Raw genomic sequence first — 18,447 nt, forward strand, 5'->3', positions numbered from 1 at the left:
TTTGTCTTTATTATTCACAAATAGTGAAATATAGGCCAAAACATAACAACTTCATAGAAAAAGTTATGTATAAAAATAACAGGTATTGCTAATTATTAGTTTCGATAGATGAATACAACTGCAATTAAATTAGGTTTATGTCTAATTAACGCCTATAAATTTGGTTAAACATTATTGCGTTTTCTTTTTGAGTTTTGACGACGAAATAACCTTTTTCTGCAAACATATAAATGGCAACACGTAATATATCATTATCAATTTCGGCCTAGTTCATAATTTAACTGATCATGAAGTTGCAGAAGCTAAATTGTTGAACAGTTCACTTACTATCAATATCATAACTAACGATACGTTACCTAATGCTAACCAAACAAAATTTCAACACATATCTTAATTAGTACAACCAACGTATATATAGGCTAGAGCATTGACTGATGAATATTTGAAAGTCAATGCACTCTATCGTTTTAAGTTATCAGAACCAGTCATAAGATAATCTAACCACACACACACCAAAAAAAATCTATATTTTCTAATTTTAAGCGCTATTTTTTTTTTAAGTTTCTTATGATAACATTTATTGCTTAGATTCTATATATGCAATACGAAAAGAGTAACTTGTGATATTTTAAAAATATGAATGGACCTCTACTCTATACATACATGGGGCCACAACACAAATGTTTCATCTTTTTATGTACAATTTGAAGAAATCCAAAATAGAAATAACAACGTTCATTGTCAATTGGAAGTTATGTGCGAGATTCTGCGCCGGGAAAATAGAAGTTGAACTTAGTGTGTTATTGAATGCGAAAAAAGTGATGTAAAAAACGAAGAAGTCAGAAAATTAAAAGAGTTATGACAATAACAACATATTGCGTACGTCCATGAAATTGTCAAATGATCCACCAAGGCCTTGACAACGACGCTCGATCTTTACGTTTCCAAGTACACATTTTTAGTAATTATATTTACAGTTCATAAATCCCACAATTTTTACATCTGCAAAAAAAAAAAAAAAAAAAAANACACTAATTCATCGTTTGTGGATTGGGCCGGCCCATTCTTTAAGCTACCACAGTTTTAGGCCAAGTAGATATTTCTGAGACTGATCAGAAAAATACTGAAACTCAAACCGAATTATTTTGATTTGGTTTGGTTTGGTTTTCTTATTACGGCTATTATGACAAACCAGAAAAATAGAAAACGACACTTGGAGCGAAATAAAACTAAGGTTGGTCTAAATAAATTTACATAAATAATAAAAAAAGGGTTCCAGAAGCATGCAGAAGAAGAATGAAGAACAAGATCGAGACACTGAGATCAAACAGGATCAAAAATCAAAAGCAAAAGAAAAGAAAAAAAGAAAGTGACAGAGGAATCTTGAAAAGCCCAAAAAATCAATAAAAACAGATGATTAGAGAATAATTAAGCACGAAGCAATCTCCTCTTTAAGCTTTATTGTTACTAATTAATCTCGAAGCAGAGCACTCTCTGTTCCGATGAATGGATCTCATCATCATCTAAACTCATCGTGTCTCTCGTCCTCCCCTGTTCGATCCTTGGAGAGAAGTTGGAACAAACATGGGTTTCCTCTTTGGTTTGTTCATAGGAATCGCAGTTTCTTTCGGTTTGGTCGTTGCATTTGCACGCTATTCTAAACTCAGATCCACTCGTCGAGCTGATTTGGTAAATATATCATTTTTACCATCATCATGTCATGTGTTCATTGTTTTCATCTGTGATGTAATGGTTTTGAGGAACAATGTTTTGTAGGCGAAGACCATTGCTGCATTTGCAAGAATGACTGTTCAAGATTCGAGAAAACTTCTCCCTGGAGAATTTTATCCTTCTTGGGTTGTGTTTTCTCAGAGACAAAAGTTGAGTTATTTCTAAATCTTTTTTTACTTCCATCATTTTTCTTGTTTTTGTCTTTTTCTCTTGTTGATGTTTTGATACTTGTTCTTGATTGAACTACAGTTGAATTGGCTTAATCTTGAACTTGAAAAGATCTGGCCTTATGTAAATGAGGTAACTTTTAATTAGACCGCATTGGTTTTTTTACCTTTTTTAATGTGTTGATATATTCACTAACTTAGTTTTGGTTTTGTTGGTTAATCTTGTAGGCAGCTTCTGAGCTGATTAAAAGCAGTGTGGAACCAGTTCTTGAACAGTATACACCAGCTATGTTAGCATCTCTTAAGTTCTCTAAATTCACTCTTGGGACTGTGGCTCCTCAGTTCACAGGTTTGGTTTTTTGTTGCTTCATATAATAAAATAATCTAGTGAGGCTCAAATAGCTCCAAAGCAGAGATAAGACCGTAGCAATGCTCAATTCATTTTCAGGAGTCTCTATCTTAGAAAGTGAAAGTGGACCTAATGGGATCACAATGGAACTTGAAATGCAATGGGACGGTAATCCAAAAATCGTGTTGGATATCAAAACCTTACTTGGCGTAGCTTTACCAATTGAGGTACTTTTTTCACTAGTAATTAATGTCATTATTATAAATTTTAGTATACATTTCTCTGTTCTTGAGCTTTCCGTGGTGTGTTTGTGTAGGTGAAAAATATAGGATTCACAGGTGTTTTCAGGTTGATATTCAAACCTCTTGTTGATGAATTCCCTTGCTTTGGTGCACTTTCTTATTCACTGCGTGAGAAGGTAATATATATATATAGTGATGATGATCTTCATTACTTGGCATAATCTTTGCAAGTCTCATGTTTTAGTAATCTTCTTCTTGCTTTTTGGTGAGCAGAAAGGGCTAGATTTTACACTTAAAGTTATTGGTGGTGAATTAACATCAATTCCAGGGATTTCAGATGCAATAGAAGTATGCCAAAAAAAAACAAAATTATGATATTATATTCTTACAGTATAAATGTAACATATTATTAGTTGACAAATTCGTTAACGTCTTTGAAAGGAAACTATTCTGGACGCGATTGAAGACAGTATAACATGGCCCGTTAGGAAAATTATACCTATATTGCCAGGAGATTACAGGTTTTTGCTTCTTTGTACTACACCATTTCGATTTATAGTTATTGTGAGACCATTTTATATATTAAAAATCTGAAATGTGCTTTGACAAGTGATTTGGAGTTGAGACCTGTTGGAAAATTGGATGTGAAGATTGTGCAAGCAAAGGACTTAGCTAACAAAGACATGATTGGAAAATCCGATCCTTACGCTGTTTTATTCATTCGCCCGTTGCGTGACAAAACCCAAAAGACCAAAACTATTGTAAGAAATTTATTACTCTTACCAAATCCCCATAATATTATTATATCTTTGCTAATTTGGATTGTGCGTATATATATAACTATCTTTTAATGTCAATTAGAGTAACTCGTTGAATCCGATTTGGAATGAACATTTTGAGTTCGTTGTGGAAGATGTATCAACTCAACATTTGACAGTAAGAGTCTTTGACGACGAAGGAGTTGGATCTTCTCAGCTCATAGGGGCTGCTCAAGTACCGTTAAATGAACTCGTGCCCGGGAAAGTTAAAGACATTTGGTTGAAATTAGTCAAGGATTTAGTGATCCAAAGGGATAAAAAAAACCGTGGTCAGGTTAGTATATACTCTCCTATCCGTTACAAATAGTTTCTAAATTCAAAAGATAATGTAAAAACATAGTAATAGCTAGGTTTGCATATACATCTTTGTTAAAGATATGTACATATTTGTGGTGATATAGGTGCAGTTGGAGCTCCTATATTCTCCCATAGGAAAAGAAGGCGGATTGAAGAACCCCTTTAACCATGACTACTCATTGACCATATTAGAGAAGGTACTTAAGCCGGAAAGCGAAGATTCGGATGCTACGGATGTGAGAAAAGCACTAAGCTCGAAGAAAAACGATGTGATAGTGAGAGGAGTGTTGTCTGTGACAGTAGTGGCTGCTGAAGACTTGCCAGCTGTAGATTTAATGGGAAAAGCAGATCCATTTGTGGTTATAACATTGAAGAAATCGGAAGCAAAATCCAAGACAAGGGTTGTACCAGACAGCTTGAATCCGGTGTGGAACCAGACATTTGATTTTGTAGTGGAAGATGCTTTGCATGATCTGTTGATGCTTGAAGTATGGGACCATGACAAATTCGGGAAAGATAAGATAGGGAGAGTGATAATGACATTAACACGAGTGATGTTGGAAGGAGAGTATCAAGAGTGGTTTGAGTTAGACGGAGCTAAATCAGGAAAGCTGTGTGTCCATCTCAAATGGACTCCAAGGCTTAAGCTCAGAGACGCTTCTTGAGTCTTGATCATTCCTCGTTCTTTTCTCTCAATTTAAGTGACACATTCCTTTACATAAGTTTTTTTCTTCCTTTCTCTTTTGTTTAGTATATGCTGATCGTCATCGATGTTTGTTGTTATCATTCCTTCCTTGCCATAGAAGAAATCAATATAAATATTTATAGACACATTTTGTTTATATTCATATAGTCTAAAAAAAATTATATAAAAAAATTTGGACTAAATAGACGTATTGGTTTGGTTTTGGGGATACTTTTATTAAAATTTCTTTAAAATGGGAAAATGAAAATTTACTTATCAAACAGAGCAAAATTATATAATTCTGTGACCAAAATATATCTGTTTTTACATTATAACAAAATCTGAAAAGCAAAAAAAGTGAATAAAGCCAAAAGTATTTTTGTAAATAAATATGTGTGCGAACGAGTGTTAATTTTGATAGCAAGAAAATTCAAGCTAAGGTAAACAAATTTGAATTTGAATATAATCTATCGTATAAATATCTAATACAATATAAATGACTTAATTATAAGTTTCAAAAATATCTGATTTAAGGGGGTGTTACGTGAGCGATCATAACGTGGCATGGTCGTGGAGCAAAAAAAATAAAAATAATTAAAAGTTTAAAACAATAAAAGTGTAGACTATACAGCTCAATGTAAAAAAAAAAAAAAAAAAAAAAATATTCGATCGTATAATATAAATAGAAGATTCTAATACTTGTCAAAGGAAACAAAAGAAAAGATTCTTTTTATAATATATGCTTTATGCTGTTTCTAGATTGAGCCAAGTGTAACAACTAAACAAGACTCTTTCCGAATATTCAATAAAGAAATCGTTATGGAATCTTCCAGTGTTTCCTACTCTTTTTTCGTGACTCGTTACCAAATTTTGACACATCACTCCTTTTTTTATTTTATTTTAATTAATTTTTCCTAATAAAGAAGTCAATTAAAATTTACGTCTTTGGCAATTAATCAAAACTCCCATCAATAATTTAATCAGAGAGATTCAGGATTAGTGATCTAATTAAGTAATAGTAGTACTGCTTTATTAACGAAGCGACGTTTTCCCAAATTCGCCAAAACAACCTCTCTATTTTTCTCTCCTTCTGCTGTGTGTATCATCCTCTGATCCTCGTTCCTTCTCCAGATTCTGTATTCTTTGATTCACGAGAGATCTGTTTTTTTTTTTTTTTTTTTTTTTTTTTTTTTTTTTTTTTTTNACTTCGGATCGTTGTTGAGAGCTAAGAAAAGGAAAAAATGGTGGGAAACGACTGGGTGAATAGTTACCTAGAGGCGATCCTGGCAGCGGAACCAGGGATCGGAAATTCCAAATCGTCGCTTCTGTTAAGAGAGCGTGGACATTTCAGTCCCACTCGTTATTTCGTCGAAGAGGTTATCACAGGCTTCGATGAGACTGATCTTCATCGTTCCTGGGTTCAGGTATCTACATATATACACCCGTTCCCTTCTGCGTTTTTTTGGTTAATGTTTCTGATTTTGATTTGAAATCGTGGTTTGATTTGTTCTTTAGGCTGCTGCTACGAGGAGTCCGCAAGAGCGTAACACGAGGTTGGAGAATCTGTGTTGGAGGATCTGGAATTTGGCTCGTCAAAAGAAACAGGTTCGTGATTTCGTTTTTACGATCCAATCCGATGGATTTTTGAATTAGGAAAGCGTTTTATTGTATTGTATTGTAATGTTCACTTGATCGTTCGCTTCTTGCTAGTGTTAATCTGCTCTGAGTAAGTTAAATCGTTTGTGGTTGTGGTTGTGAAATGTTGTTTTGATTAGGTTGAAGGGAAGAATGCTAAGCGTGCAGCTAAACGTCAGCTAGAGCGTGAAAAAGCAAGGAGGGAAGTAACTGCTGATATGTCTGAAGATTTCTCTGAAGGAGAGAAGGCTGATTTGCCTGGTGAAATCCCTACTCCTAGTGATAGCAACACCAAAGGTAGAATGTCTCGGATTAGTTCTGTCGACGTTTTTGAGAATTGGTTTGCTCAACACAATGACAAAAAGCTTTACATCGTCTTGATAAGGTATTACTCATCTTCACTTGATAAGTTTGTTTGTTTTCACATGGTGGTGGTAACTAAGTAGTAGTAGTAGAAATTATCTTGCAGTCTTCATGGTTTGATACGTGGTGAAAACATGGAGCTTGGTAGGGATTCTGATACTGGTGGTCAGGTTATCTTCTACTTACAAGCATTTTGTTTGTTTTTTTGAGTTTTAGAAATTCACACTGTATAAAACGATTTCTGCACTCAGGTGAAGTATGTTGTGGAACTTGCAAGGGCATTGGGCTCAATGCCAGGAGTCTATCGTGTCGATTTGTTGACCAGACAGGTATCCGCACCAGATGTGGATTCCAGCTACTCTGAACCGTCTGAGATGTTAAATCCTTTAGACACAGATACAGAGCAGGAGCATGGAGAGAGTAGTGGTGCTTATATTATCCGTATACCTTTTGGTCCGAAAGATAAATACGTACCAAAAGAGCTCCTCTGGCCTCATATCCCTGAATTTGTTGATAGGGCGCTTAGCCATGTTATGCAGATTTCCAAAGTTCTTGGTGAGCAAATTGGTGGGGGACAACAAGTGTGGCCTGTTTCTATTCACGGACACTATGCAGATGCTGGTGATTCTGCTGCTCTTCTATCTGGAGCTCTTAATGTACCAATGGTTTTTACTGGCCATTCTCTTGGTCGTGATAAGCTTGAGCAACTCCTGAAGCAAGGGCGGCCAAAAGAAGAAATAAATTCTAACTACAAGATAATGAGACGGATAGAGGCAGAGGAACTATGTCTTGATGCTTCTGAGATTATCATAACTAGTACAAGGCAAGAGATAGAAGAGCAATGGCGCCTGTATGATGGTTTTGATCCGGTTTTGGAGCGTAAACTCAGAGCAAGGATGAAAAGGGGTGTGAGCTGTCTAGGCAGATTTATGCCTCGCATGGTTGTAAGTATCATCTCTTTCCTCTCTGCTCGGATATGTTCCTCTTCCCGAGTCAAACGTGAAAACGTTTTTTTTTTTATCATGACTCATGAGTAGCCTTTTCGTGTGATTCTAGGTAATTCCTCCAGGAATGGAATTTCATCACATTGTACCACATGATGTGGATGCAGATGGAGATGATGAAAATCCACAATCTGCTGATCCACCAATTTGGTCTGAGGTTAGCATATCTTCAAATCATAGTTTTTTTTCCCGTTAAGTAAAGGTTTTACATCTTCTATATATGTTTTACTGGTTCCTTCTATATTTACTGCAAAAACTCTTCACTTGGGCAGATAATGCGCTTCTTTTCTAACCCCCGTAAACCTATGATACTGGCTCTTGCTCGGCCAGACCCTAAAAAGAACTTGGTTACTTTAGTCAAAGCCTTTGGAGAATGCCGTCCATTACGGGAACTTGCTAACCTTGTAAGTCTTGTAGTTAAATTTCTAGAAATATGATCTTCAACTAATTTTCTAGAAGTGTGTTTCACAATTTTCATTCCTTCTTTCACTACCTTTGACTGCAGACATTGATAATGGGAAATAGAAATGATATTGATGAGTTGTCCTCCACAAATGCCTCTGTGCTGCTCTCAATTCTGAAGCTAATCGACAAGTACGACTTATATGGTCAAGTGGCAATGCCTAAGCATCACCAACAATCAGATGTGCCTGAAATTTACCGTTTGGCAGCCAAAACAAAGGTAATTTGTCAAACATGTTTACTTTTCTCATCCTTTTCAAATGGTTACAGGAAATTGTGAATTGACTTTCCTAAATTATCTGCAGTGAATTCAGTGATCAATAATTGTTCCCATACACAAGATATTATTAATCGCTTTGAACATTGCCGTCTCTGTGAATCAGTTTTGTTTGCATTGTTTATCTATCTTATCTCAAACCATTTTTTCAGGGAGTATTTATAAATCCAGCGTTCATCGAACCATTTGGACTGACTCTAATCGAGGTATTTTATCATTTTTATCTCTTCAGTGCTCTACTCATTACAGGGTATCTTATTAATTAACGGGCACTGTATCTAACAGGCGGGAGCTCATGGGCTGCCCACTGTTGCAACGATAAATGGAGGACCTGTTGATATTCATCGGGTTTGTCGCTTTCCATATTTCAAAAGAAAATTTGCACTATAAAGCACTATGCATCAACGCAGAGCTATAGCTGATATTTGCTACTACCTTGCAGGTTCTTGACAATGGTCTTCTAGTTGACCCTCATAATCAGCAAGCTATAGCTGATGCTCTGTTGAAACTAGTTTCAGACAAACAGCTATGGGGAAGATGCAGACAAAACGGCCTTAAAAACATCCACCTATTTTCGTGGCCAGAGCATTGCAAAACGTATTTAGCTCGGATAGCTTCGTGCAAGCAAAGACATCCTAAATGGCAGAGAGTTGAGTTTGAGAACTCAGACCCTGATTCACCCAGCGACTCTCTTAGAGATATACATGACATCTCCTTGAATCTAAAACTTTCCTTAGATGGCGAAAAGGGTGGAAGTAATAGTGGTGTCGATACTAACTTGGATGCTGAAGACAGCGCTGCTGAACGAAAAGCTGAGGTGGAGAAAGCTGTTTCAACCTTGGCACAAAAGAGCAGATCAGCAGAGAAAGTCGATTCCAAGATGCCGACCTTGAAAAGGAGGAAACATATCTTTGTCATTTCTGTGGACTGTGGCACAACCTCAGATCTTCTCGCAGTGGTGAAAACAGTTATTGATGCTGCAGGAAAAGGCGGCTCAATAGGATTCATACTCTCAACCTCAATGACTATATCTGAGACTCACACAACATTGCTTTCTGGAGGGTTGAAACCACAAGACTTTGATGCTGTTATTTGCAACAGTGGAAGTGGACTCTACTTCACGTCCTCTGCTTCTGAGGATAAAAACGCTCTTCCTTATACACTCGATGCAGATTACCATTCCCATATAGAGTTCCGCTGGGGTGGAGAGAGTTTGAGGAAGACTTTGATCCGCTGGATTAGTTCTGTTCAAGAGAAGAAAAAGGCTAAACAAGGAGAGATTTTAGCTGAAGATGCGTCTTCTTCTACCAACTATTGCTTATCCTTCAAAGTGAAAGATCCTGCTTCGGTAAATACACCCTCAGCCTATAGTCTTTTGCTCGTCCTGAAACATTTATTTTCGGTTTTTTCATCATAACTTCGATCATTCAATCTCTGCAGATTCCTCCAATGAAAGAGCTGAGGAAATTGATGAGAATTCAAGCATTACGTTGCAATGTAGTTTACTGCCAAAACGGAGCTCGGCTCAATGTAATCCCTGTTCTTGCTTCACGATCGCAGGCCCTTCGGTAAGTTTTGATCATAAACGACCATTATATCCACACATCAATTAGTGTCACCTTCTTGGATTTGAAACCTTGAATTGGGATTAGGGTTCACATATCTTCCTCTGTTTTCAGGTATTTGCTAGTGCGATGGGGCATTGACTTATCAAACATGGTGGTGTTCGTGGGAGGTTCAGGTGACACAGATTATGAAGGCTTGCTTGGAGGGATTCACAAAACAGTGATACTAAAAGGCCTAGCCAGTGACTTGCGTGAGCTACACGGCAACCGAAGCTACCCAATGGAGGATGTGACTCCACTGAACAGTCCCAATATCGCTGAAGCTGAAAAATGTGGTCGTGACGCCATTAAGGCCGCTCTAGAGAAGCTTGGGATCAGTCTCCCCAAGCCCTAAGGCTGTCTTTTCTTTACTTAATAAAAGAAGTTTTTGTTGAACAATATGCGATGATGGCGAATTGATAGTCATAATGGAAAACAAAGTACAGTATACCACACTAAGATTGTCGCCAAGTACAAATTTGCGTACTTGACTTTTTGTGGTGAAATAATCTTTTACCTTTGGTTTATTTGTTTTGGGGGACAAAGATTGAAATAACCTTTGTATAATCGAAATCTTATGCAATAAACAGTATTATTAACCAACCACAATCTCTAAAGTTGCTCCACCTAAGTGTATAAAACGATAACACAAATATTGTGTGAGCGGAACTACATACAAAACAAGAGAACATTGTCTGCAAAAAAAAAAAACTAAAAGGTATGTGATGATGATGTAAGTCGTTAAAGTAGTTGACCTTTTCGCTTTTCCCTTTTGTAGACTTGCTTGTGGCTTGTCTCTTCCTAAACAAAGTACTTTTGTAAATTTCAAAATTTCCCTATATATGAAGTACTTAAATATTTTAGACGTTTTCGACTCATGTTGTCTCACTCTGAACTCTGAAGATTAAAATCGTATATCCTTTATTCAAAAAAAAAAATATAATCGTATATCCTTCTTATCTTTACGTATAAAAACGTAAAAATCTTCTAGCTAATAGAATCTCGAGTTTAAATGTGAGGTGCCCATTATCTTTAATATTTATTAACAACATAAGATAATTGAGCTAAACGTAAATCCATCTTTTCCTTTTCTCGATTATATTATATTTGGATAATCGTAACAGAAATTTAAGCCAATCTAGAATGAAAAATAAAAAGGAAAAAGAAAATAATTAGGAAATCAAACCAAATCCAACCTAAACCGTATCAAAAACAAACCGCACGAGAGTCATGTATAAATTAATTATATTACGTTGACCGAAACATAAAAAAATATATTTTATTTTGTTAACTTAATCCAAAAAAATCTGAAACCGGATTAGTCGGCCAAAGAATAACACACATATAAATAGATGAGTAAGGCAAAGTATATATGATGAAAAGAAAACCAAAAAGAACAAGGAACAGAGTAATAAACCTCCTCAAAAATCTAGAGAGATATCAATCAATCAAACAACCCTAAAATTTTCATCAAAATCATATATTTGTTTTCCTTCTTGACTAGTTCTTCTTTCTTTTCTTTTTTTGATCTGTAAAATCAAAACCAAGCCGTAATCAAATCACACCTTGAAGAAGAAGAAGAAAAATATAAAGATCATCCTCCTAATCATACTAATTGAATGGCGGATCTGACTTGTACCACGCCGTTTCTGCTCTATCCAGCACTCGTCATCATCCTCTTCTTCTACTCCATCAACCACCATCACCAAATCTTCTCATCATCGTCCGTGGTCCATGATGATGATCTTTCTTGTCGTCTCGCGTCTCCTCCACAACAACAAGCAGCTGATTTCTCTTCCTTGAGAATTCCTTTTCGTTCTTCCTCTTCTTCTTGTCTCAATATCACTTCCAACAACAATAATGTACACTAATTTTTTTTCCTCTATTTCTTTTGTTACATCCATATTTATTTCTTCATATATAATATACAAGTGTGTTGTGTTGTGTCTTCTAGGTTTGGTGTAATTATTAGCTACGAGGTTTTATAATATTTTTATAGTATGATTGAATTAATAATTAATGTTTTGTTGTATGTTGAAAACAGTCGACGTCAGAAGTTGTGGTGGTAGAAGAAGTTGATAAAGCGGTGGAGAGAATAGAAGAAGGTTTGGCAATGGCGAGGGCCGCCATAAGGAAAGCCGAAGAAGAGAATCTCCACCGTGATCGTGATCGTGATCGTGATAGGAGGAATAACTCCGATATGGGATTCGTATCGAATGGATCTGTCTATCTCAACGCTCTTACCTTTCATCAGTTAGGACCTCTTCTTTCTCCTACCTTTTTTCCTATTTTTGCTTAGTCTTTCTCTCTCTATATATCTTTTTTGTTTTTTAATCATACAAATTAGTATATTCTATAATCTATAACAACATTGCGTAGTTTTATCACTAGGTAAATTTCCTTTTAAAATTTGAGTGTTAGACTTTTATTTAAGGGTATCAAAGTTAAAAGAAAAGTTAAGAAAATTTGACTTTTGTAGCTAACTAGTATGTACTCGTTAGGATCTGTACTTTTCTTGTGTTTTTTCATGAAATCACCATTAGTAGAAATATGTGTCAACATCAATATTCTAGGTAAATTCTATTTCTAGTAACCTATACACCACTAGTTTGCAATTTTAAGGTCCTTTTTTCCATTTTTATCGTTTATTACCAGACTTTGAGAGTTCGAGGAAAGCGTAGTTCTAGCTTTAAGTGTTCTCCATACTTTCTCTCCATCTCTCAACTTGACCTTTGTAAAACACATCACTCACTTTTAAATGAAAAAGTTTTGAAAGTCTCACATTATACAATCCATCTCTAGATATAGATAAACACAGATATTTATTTATGCATATGTAATGTTTTTCTTTACTCATAAAAAAATAAACAGGAGCCACCGAGAGATGGAGAAGAGATTCAAGATATGGACTTATAGAGAAGGAGAAGCTCCTCTGTTTCACAAGGGTCCTCTCAACAACATTTACGCCGTTGAAGGCCAATTCATGGACGAGATCGAGAACGGAAACAGCCGTTTCAAGGCTGCATCACCGGAGGAAGCCACCGTGTTCTACATCCCCGTAGGGATCGTCAATATCATACGCTTTGTCTATAGACCTTACACTAGCTATGCACGTGACCGCCTCCAAAACATTGTCAAAGACTACGTCACTCTCGTATCGAACCGTTACCCTTATTGGAATCGCAGTCGAGGGGCTGACCATTTCTTCCTCTCCTGTCACGATTGGGTGAGTCTCCTTGTTTATAAACAGTTCTTGTTCAAAAAGTCAAACCATAAAAACCCTAACCTAACTTTCTCTTTTTGTTCCTTGCTGTTCAAGGCACCTGATGTCTCAACTGCGGACCCAGAACTATACAGTCATTTTATAAGAGCTCTCTGTAATGCCAATGCTTCAGAGGGGTTCACGCCCAGGAGAGACGTTTCATTGCCAGAAATCAACATTGCACACAGCCAGTTAGGGTATGTACACACCGGAGAACCGCCTCAAAACCGCAAACTCTTAGCATTTTTCGCAGGCGGTTCTCATGGAGAAGTCCGGAAAATACTTTTCGACCAATGGAAAGAAAAAGACGAAGACGTCCAAGTCTACGAGTATCTCCCCAAAACCATGAACTACACGAAAATGATGGACAAAGCAAAATTTTGTCTCTGCCCCAGCGGTTGGGAAGTTGCGAGTCCAAGAATCGTGGAGTCACTATACTCCGGTTGCGTTCCTGTCATCATCGCTGATTCTTACGTTCTTCCGTTCAGCGACGTGTTGAATTGGAAGACATTCTCAATTCATATTCCAGTATCAAAGATTCCGGAGATAAAGAAGATTCTAGAAGCCGTACCAGAAGAAGAGTACTTGGAGTTTCAAAGGAAAGTTCTTGAGGTTCGGAAACACTTCGTGGTAAACAGACCATCAAAGCCATACGACATGTTGCATATGATCATGCATTCTATTTGGTTACGTAGGCTTAATGTTCGAATCCCTCTTTCGTAGTGAACGATATATAATGTTACATTGTTTCATATAATACACATACGTATAAACGTATAGTATAGGATCTTGAACTTTGTAGCAAAGTCTCGTTCTTTATTTTCAGTTAGAACAAGCCTCCGCCTCCGAGTTTTGTTTGGGAATGAAATGTAATGTTAGCAATCAGGCCTACAAAGTAGTTTAGAAAGAAAGCCTGCCTACTTGTAAACGTAAAAAAATACTTCAAAAAAATCTACACTTATTTGAACAAACCTCTTTAATAAGAGGGAGAGAGAGCAAGAGAACTTCAGATTTGAAAATTTTGGAACATCAATTGATTCAAATGCATGATTCATTGGATCCTTATAACCCCAACAGCCACTATAACGGAGGGTATACTTTTAGTCAAAAACTTTAAGTACTATGTTGGAATTGGAATAAGATAAAAAAAAGTCCAGCAAAAACTGAAAAACGACTTCTTTTTATAATCTTAAATAGAGAGACTCTCAAGTCTTAATGTTGCAGCAACGCATTAACAGTGAAATATCACACTAACAAATAACAGTCGATTCTCAAATTCGAAACAATATGTAGAAAGCTTGATACTTGGAAAAAGCACATAAACAAACATTTTACACAACGCATATCTCACATTTCAAGATCGAAGCAGAATCTGATATATTCCCAAGAAGGGAAAGGTGAAAGTAAGAGTGTCTTCTTACTTGAAACATGAAGGAAGACTTGCCCCATGGCAAACAAAGGCCATCGCGATGTACACAACCAAAGCAAGTACAAGTATCAGAGCAATCCTGCAGATAAAAAACAACAACAACAAACTCATAAGGAATGTAACCGAACATATGAAGTGATCAATTCCGCAAGAAACCATGTAATGCAATTGGAGCAAGTAAGTTTATCAGGGTTTTTTTTGGTTCGGAGGAGAACTTACGTAAGCTTAACATTTCTCCACCACATAACAGTTCTGTAACGGCGAGCTTGCTTTCTGAAACGAAAAGTGTTGCCTTGCATATTTTCGGTTTTATCAACTAGCAACTCCAAACGCTCACCTCTATCCAAGACTTTATCAATATTCTCAATCATCACGTTTCTAACCTGAAACATGAAAACAACCCACACAAGTTATAGTCAGTGACATCATATATAAAAGCACACTTAAACACAAAAAGAGATGATTTTTTTTTTGTTTGTTTGTTTGTTAAACAGTACCTGACTCAATTCACCTTTGATCCTACCCATCCTGTCTGCATTTGGATCATTGGAATAAAACTCCATCTGCTGACTTATAACTCTTGAAAACTCATCATTCATTGAATAAGCTTGAGCTGAATGAATAGCACGGCCGTATGTTCTCACAAACCTCTGATGAATATCATCCAGAAACGCAAACGGAATATTCCCTGCCGCAAACAAAAGATTCCCAAAATCACAAACTACCAAGAAAAAAGTTGTATAAGAAAGAACACAATCCTAACATCACCTAAACGAGCATAGTTCAAGAGCTACCAAATCCCTAAAATTGAGATTTAGTAGACCTCAATTTTAATAAAAAAATTAAGAGAGGCAAAATTGATGAAATTAGGTAATTACTTCCGGCGGATTCATCGGCCATACAGAGAACGGTAAGACCATCGGTACGCTTGACATGGAAGATGTACCGATCTTGAGAGTAAGACATGTGGTTATCGCTATCGTTACCAGGCAACTTATCCAAAATCTGCTTAGCGATTGAGTTCGCGTTAGTCGAAGTAGCGCTAAACTCAGATAACACCACCGTTTCTCGAGCCACCAAAGCAAATAAGATCGCCATCTCTACCTACACTCCGGCGGCACCTCTTTCTTTCCCCCCAGCTCAGCTGACTCACTCTTTAAATCGCCGATTCAGAAAACCTCAGATCTTTGACAACAACGAAATCGATCCAACCAAAATCGATCGGTTTAGACTGTAAAATTCTGAGAATTGTTCAAAATGAAAGCATCACCATACATCGGAGGAAGCCCGCTTTACGGTGAAAAGTTGAATTTTGAAAAAAATATCAGAGGACAGAGGCGAAAGCAAAATAAAATATCTAACTTATTGGGCTTGTATTACTATCTCAGAAAGCCCATTATCTTTTGACAGCTCCCATTGTTTAGCTTTGGAAGTATTTCTTTGTATTTATTAAGTAGATATACTTTTCTATATTTATTTCAAACTTTAAAGTTAAAAACATTGATGACTCATATACTTGCTTTCATTTTTTTTTTTTTTGACAACTATTGCTTTCATTAGATAAATAGGATTTCAATTTTAAAATCTTTTGATATATTGTTTCGGTTAGAAACTTTGGTAAGGAATATTTGAAACTCAAAATAATATGCTCCGGATGGACCAATGTGGCAGTATTAAATAGTTTGTCGTAGAATACCATCAACCAACTTTATCAGTGCTCACTGCTCAGTAAAAACAGCATTCAATTTTAGTAAACCTACTACTACTATTTGTACCTTTTTTTTTTCTCTCTTCAGATTTCCCGCATAATAGTATTACGAATGTATGTCTTACCCTTTTTCATGATTACAGTTATTAGCCATTTTTTGATTAAGATTAAAAAAGTACACAATGTCCTAACGAATACAAGACGTTGAAACCACACAGCAAAATTCAAATCTACAGAGAACGAATACAAGACGATGAAACCCTAAAGAGTTTTTATAAAGAAGAAGAAACTGTAACAAAGAAACATGAACTCTGCCAGGAGAAAAAAACCTCAACCGGATTGTATCCTAACAGAACTCATCTAATTCACTTGGCTCCACCAGCACATAAAGCGGCTTCCCTTTCAGCTTGTGTTGCCCCTAAAACCAATTCAAAAAATGTTTACACCAAATTTTAATTTACTCTATGAGCAAATTCCCAGTGGAGATTATATAACCCAAAACCGAACTCTATCACTACAATTTTAAGTAATATCCTTTATAAAGAACAAAAATCAGAGCTAACTTATTAAACAAGTAAGAGAAGTGTGACTCACCTTGACTTCAGGCAAGCCAATAACACAAGCACACTCCACAACTTCAGCTCCTTGGCTTTCTGTAAAACGTCATCAAAGTGTCATATATAATACTATAACAAATCAATACCAAAAGAAAAATCTCATTACTAATTGAAAAATAAGTAAAAGAAAATAACCCATAAGGCTAATGGCGGCTGAAAGAGTGCCGCCTGTAGCAACGAGATCGTCGATGATAATGACACGATCTCGTGGCTCAACGGTGCCAACGTGCATCTCTAAACGGTCATGTCCATACTCAAGCTCATAAGACTCCGATATCACTTTCCCTATATATCACATTCCTTTCTTCAGAATCTCAATAGAGTCTATATTTATCATCACACGGAGAAAAAAAAAAAAAAAACAGAGAATGCAGTTAAAAAAATGTAAGTAACCTGGTAATTTTCCTGGTTTACGCAAAGGGATAAACTTTGCGCCGATGGCTAAGGCAATGGAAGGACCCAACAAGAAACCTCTCGCTTCAACTCCTATATAATATAAATACACATACATTTGCATGTAAAGAAAAAAATATTACTTTCTTAATGAAGAAAAAGACAATTCTTGTTACTTCTTTTGTTCTTTTAAATAATGTATTTTGTTTGCTTATATGATGTAAACCCATTTAGAAAGACACCGAATTTTTGGCGTTACTTAACAAACTTGATGACGAAACACTGTAGTAGTAAAGAAAAGGAGAGAGAGAGGATAATGATGAAAAGACACAGAGGAGTCTCTTACCAGCAACGACAGAGATTTGCATGTCTCTGTAGCGATCAACGAAAATGTCAATCGTATGTTTAAAGGCCTTATGATCCAACAACAACGTTGTTATGTCCTGAAACATAATCCCTGTCTCGAGCAAAACAAAAGAAAAAAACAAGAAACATCTTCAGAAATTAAGAAAAACAGAGCAATAAACAGAGAAAAAACAGAGTTGTAAAGACCTTTCTTGGGGAAATCAGGAACAACTCTAATGGCTGCTGATATAGCTTCGAGTCTTGGATCACCTTTCAGACCATTCTCCGCAGCAAACATCGTTTCTCTATATCCTCTCTCTCTCTCTCTCTCTCTCTCTAAAATTTTGAAATTCAATTCTTGAGAGTGTCAAGGAGCGTCTTGAACACTAGTATATTAATCTCTCTCTCTCTCTCTCTCTCTTTCTCTTTCTTGCTTGAAGAGTAAATAAATGGGGAAGATTTCAAAGTAGAAGACAATTAAATTTCCCTCGCAGAAGAAGGAAACGAGGAAATGAAATGAGATCAGATCCTTTCTCTCTCTCTCTCTCTTTGTGTCTCTATCTCGCTCTGTTCCTCTGTTCACCACCAGTTGTAGTAGAAGAAAGTGGGTGAGAGAGCATTTAATATTTTAATAGAGAGAGAGAGAAGAGAAGAGTGCGTGGAGTGTTGTGTTTGTGTGTGTATGTATCACACGCGCGAACTGGGTCGGCACACAGGATTTATCAACCCCCGCGCAATAGAGTATACTAATAATAAATCACAATCACAAACAAGGCCAATGGTATATGTATGTAATGTATTAAAGAGAGTGTAGAAGATCCGAAGTAGAAAAGAAAATCTTATGGATCTTCGAGAGAATCTTTGGCTTTTAGCTCTTTCTTTTTTATTTTTGAGTCTTATCTTTCTCTCTCTCTTTTATTCTCTAGAGAGTCTCGAACGAAAGACCTATAAAGGAAAGAGATTCGATACTCTGCAAAAAAAACCAAACCATTTCTCTATAAAAAGAAGTACCCATTCTCCTACTAAACTAGTTCACATTCCATGTTTCGTGTCTTGTCT

General features: G+C 36.3%; 5 protein-coding genes across 5 annotated transcripts; 3 read left to right on the top strand and 2 right to left on the bottom strand.

Moving 5' to 3' along the window:
* LOC104705375 (synaptotagmin-4) lies at positions 1,305-4,446 on the top strand. Its single transcript, XM_010421363.2, has 11 exons — positions 1,305-1,689; positions 1,777-1,881; positions 1,981-2,031; positions 2,127-2,247; positions 2,347-2,474; positions 2,564-2,665; positions 2,763-2,837; positions 2,931-3,010; positions 3,100-3,250; positions 3,351-3,581; positions 3,709-4,446. Exons 1-11 carry the CDS (start codon positions 1,585-1,587, stop codon positions 4,267-4,269), a joined length of 1,710 nt encoding a protein of 569 aa, XP_010419665.1. The 5' UTR covers positions 1,305-1,584; the 3' UTR covers positions 4,270-4,446.
* Positions 5,500-10,161, top strand: LOC104705376 (probable sucrose-phosphate synthase 2). The gene is made up of 13 exons (XM_010421364.1): positions 5,500-5,713; positions 5,805-5,894; positions 6,065-6,309; positions 6,394-6,457; positions 6,539-7,231; positions 7,344-7,448; positions 7,564-7,695; positions 7,797-7,973; positions 8,183-8,236; positions 8,316-8,378; positions 8,473-9,378; positions 9,471-9,598; positions 9,710-10,161. The coding sequence occupies exons 1-13, from the start codon at positions 5,531-5,533 to the stop codon at positions 9,987-9,989; spliced, it is 3,120 nt and encodes a 1,039-aa protein (XP_010419666.1). The 5' UTR covers positions 5,500-5,530; the 3' UTR covers positions 9,990-10,161.
* On the top strand, positions 11,179-13,729 carry LOC104705377 (probable glycosyltransferase At5g11130). Its single transcript, XM_010421365.2, has 4 exons — positions 11,179-11,496; positions 11,679-11,887; positions 12,506-12,860; positions 12,954-13,729. Exons 1-4 carry the CDS (start codon positions 11,254-11,256, stop codon positions 13,617-13,619), a joined length of 1,473 nt encoding a protein of 490 aa, XP_010419667.1. The 5' UTR covers positions 11,179-11,253; the 3' UTR covers positions 13,620-13,729.
* On the bottom strand, positions 14,058-15,658 carry LOC104705378 (vesicle-associated membrane protein 713-like). The gene is made up of 4 exons (XM_010421366.2): positions 15,204-15,658; positions 14,823-15,013; positions 14,545-14,708; positions 14,058-14,404 (listed from the first exon to the last, which is right to left on the bottom strand). Exons 1-4 carry the CDS (start codon positions 15,421-15,423, stop codon positions 14,314-14,316), a joined length of 666 nt encoding a protein of 221 aa, XP_010419668.1. The 5' UTR covers positions 15,424-15,658; the 3' UTR covers positions 14,058-14,313.
* LOC104705379 (adenine phosphoribosyltransferase 5) lies at positions 16,171-18,033 on the bottom strand. The gene is made up of 6 exons (XM_010421367.2): positions 17,596-18,033; positions 17,390-17,500; positions 17,044-17,136; positions 16,786-16,935; positions 16,628-16,686; positions 16,171-16,451 (listed from the first exon to the last, which is right to left on the bottom strand). Exons 1-6 carry the CDS (start codon positions 17,684-17,686, stop codon positions 16,380-16,382), a joined length of 576 nt encoding a protein of 191 aa, XP_010419669.1. The 5' UTR covers positions 17,687-18,033; the 3' UTR covers positions 16,171-16,379.

Source organism: Camelina sativa, chromosome 8 (genome assembly GCF_000633955.1).
Source record: "Camelina sativa cultivar DH55 chromosome 8, Cs, whole genome shotgun sequence".
Taxonomy (NCBI): domain Eukaryota; kingdom Viridiplantae; phylum Streptophyta; class Magnoliopsida; order Brassicales; family Brassicaceae; genus Camelina; species Camelina sativa.

Bases quoted from the DNA above. Each gene is read 5' to 3' on its own strand.
- LOC104705375 (XM_010421363.2), top strand. From the start codon at position 1,585: ATGGGTTTCCTCTTTGGTTTGTTCATAGGAATCGCAGTTTCTTTCGGT. The intron at 1,882-1,980 runs TTGAGTTATTTC...ATTGAACTACAG, and splicing joins TGTTTTCTCAGAGACAAAAG to TTGAATTGGCTTAATCTTGA. The intron at 2,666-2,762 runs GTAATATATATA...TTTGGTGAGCAG, and splicing joins CTTATTCACTGCGTGAGAAG to AAAGGGCTAGATTTTACACT.
- LOC104705376 (XM_010421364.1), top strand. From the start codon at position 5,531: ATGGTGGGAAACGACTGGGTGAATAGTTACCTAGAGGCGATCCTGGCA. The intron at 6,310-6,393 runs GTATTACTCATC...ATTATCTTGCAG, and splicing joins CTTTACATCGTCTTGATAAG to TCTTCATGGTTTGATACGTG. The intron at 6,458-6,538 runs GTTATCTTCTAC...TTCTGCACTCAG, and splicing joins ATTCTGATACTGGTGGTCAG to GTGAAGTATGTTGTGGAACT.
- LOC104705377 (XM_010421365.2), top strand. From the start codon at position 11,254: ATGGCGGATCTGACTTGTACCACGCCGTTTCTGCTCTATCCAGCACTC. The intron at 11,888-12,505 runs GTTAGGACCTCT...AAAAATAAACAG, and splicing joins AACGCTCTTACCTTTCATCA to GAGCCACCGAGAGATGGAGA. The intron at 12,861-12,953 runs GTGAGTCTCCTT...TTGCTGTTCAAG, and splicing joins TCCTCTCCTGTCACGATTGG to GCACCTGATGTCTCAACTGC.
- LOC104705378 (XM_010421366.2), bottom strand. From the start codon at position 15,423: ATGGCGATCTTATTTGCTTTGGTGGCTCGAGAAACGGTGGTGTTATCT. The intron at 15,014-15,203 runs GTAATTACCTAA...TGTTTGCGGCAG, and splicing joins GGCCGATGAATCCGCCGGAA to GGAATATTCCGTTTGCGTTT. The intron at 14,709-14,822 runs GTACTGTTTAAC...TTCATGTTTCAG, and splicing joins TCAAAGGTGAATTGAGTCAG to GTTAGAAACGTGATGATTGA.
- LOC104705379 (XM_010421367.2), bottom strand. From the start codon at position 17,686: ATGTTTGCTGCGGAGAATGGTCTGAAAGGTGATCCAAGACTCGAAGCT. The intron at 17,137-17,389 runs GTAAGAGACTCC...TATATTATATAG, and splicing joins GCAAATCTCTGTCGTTGCTG to GAGTTGAAGCGAGAGGTTTC. The intron at 16,936-17,043 runs GTTACTTACATT...TGTGATATATAG, and splicing joins TAAACCAGGAAAATTACCAG to GGAAAGTGATATCGGAGTCT.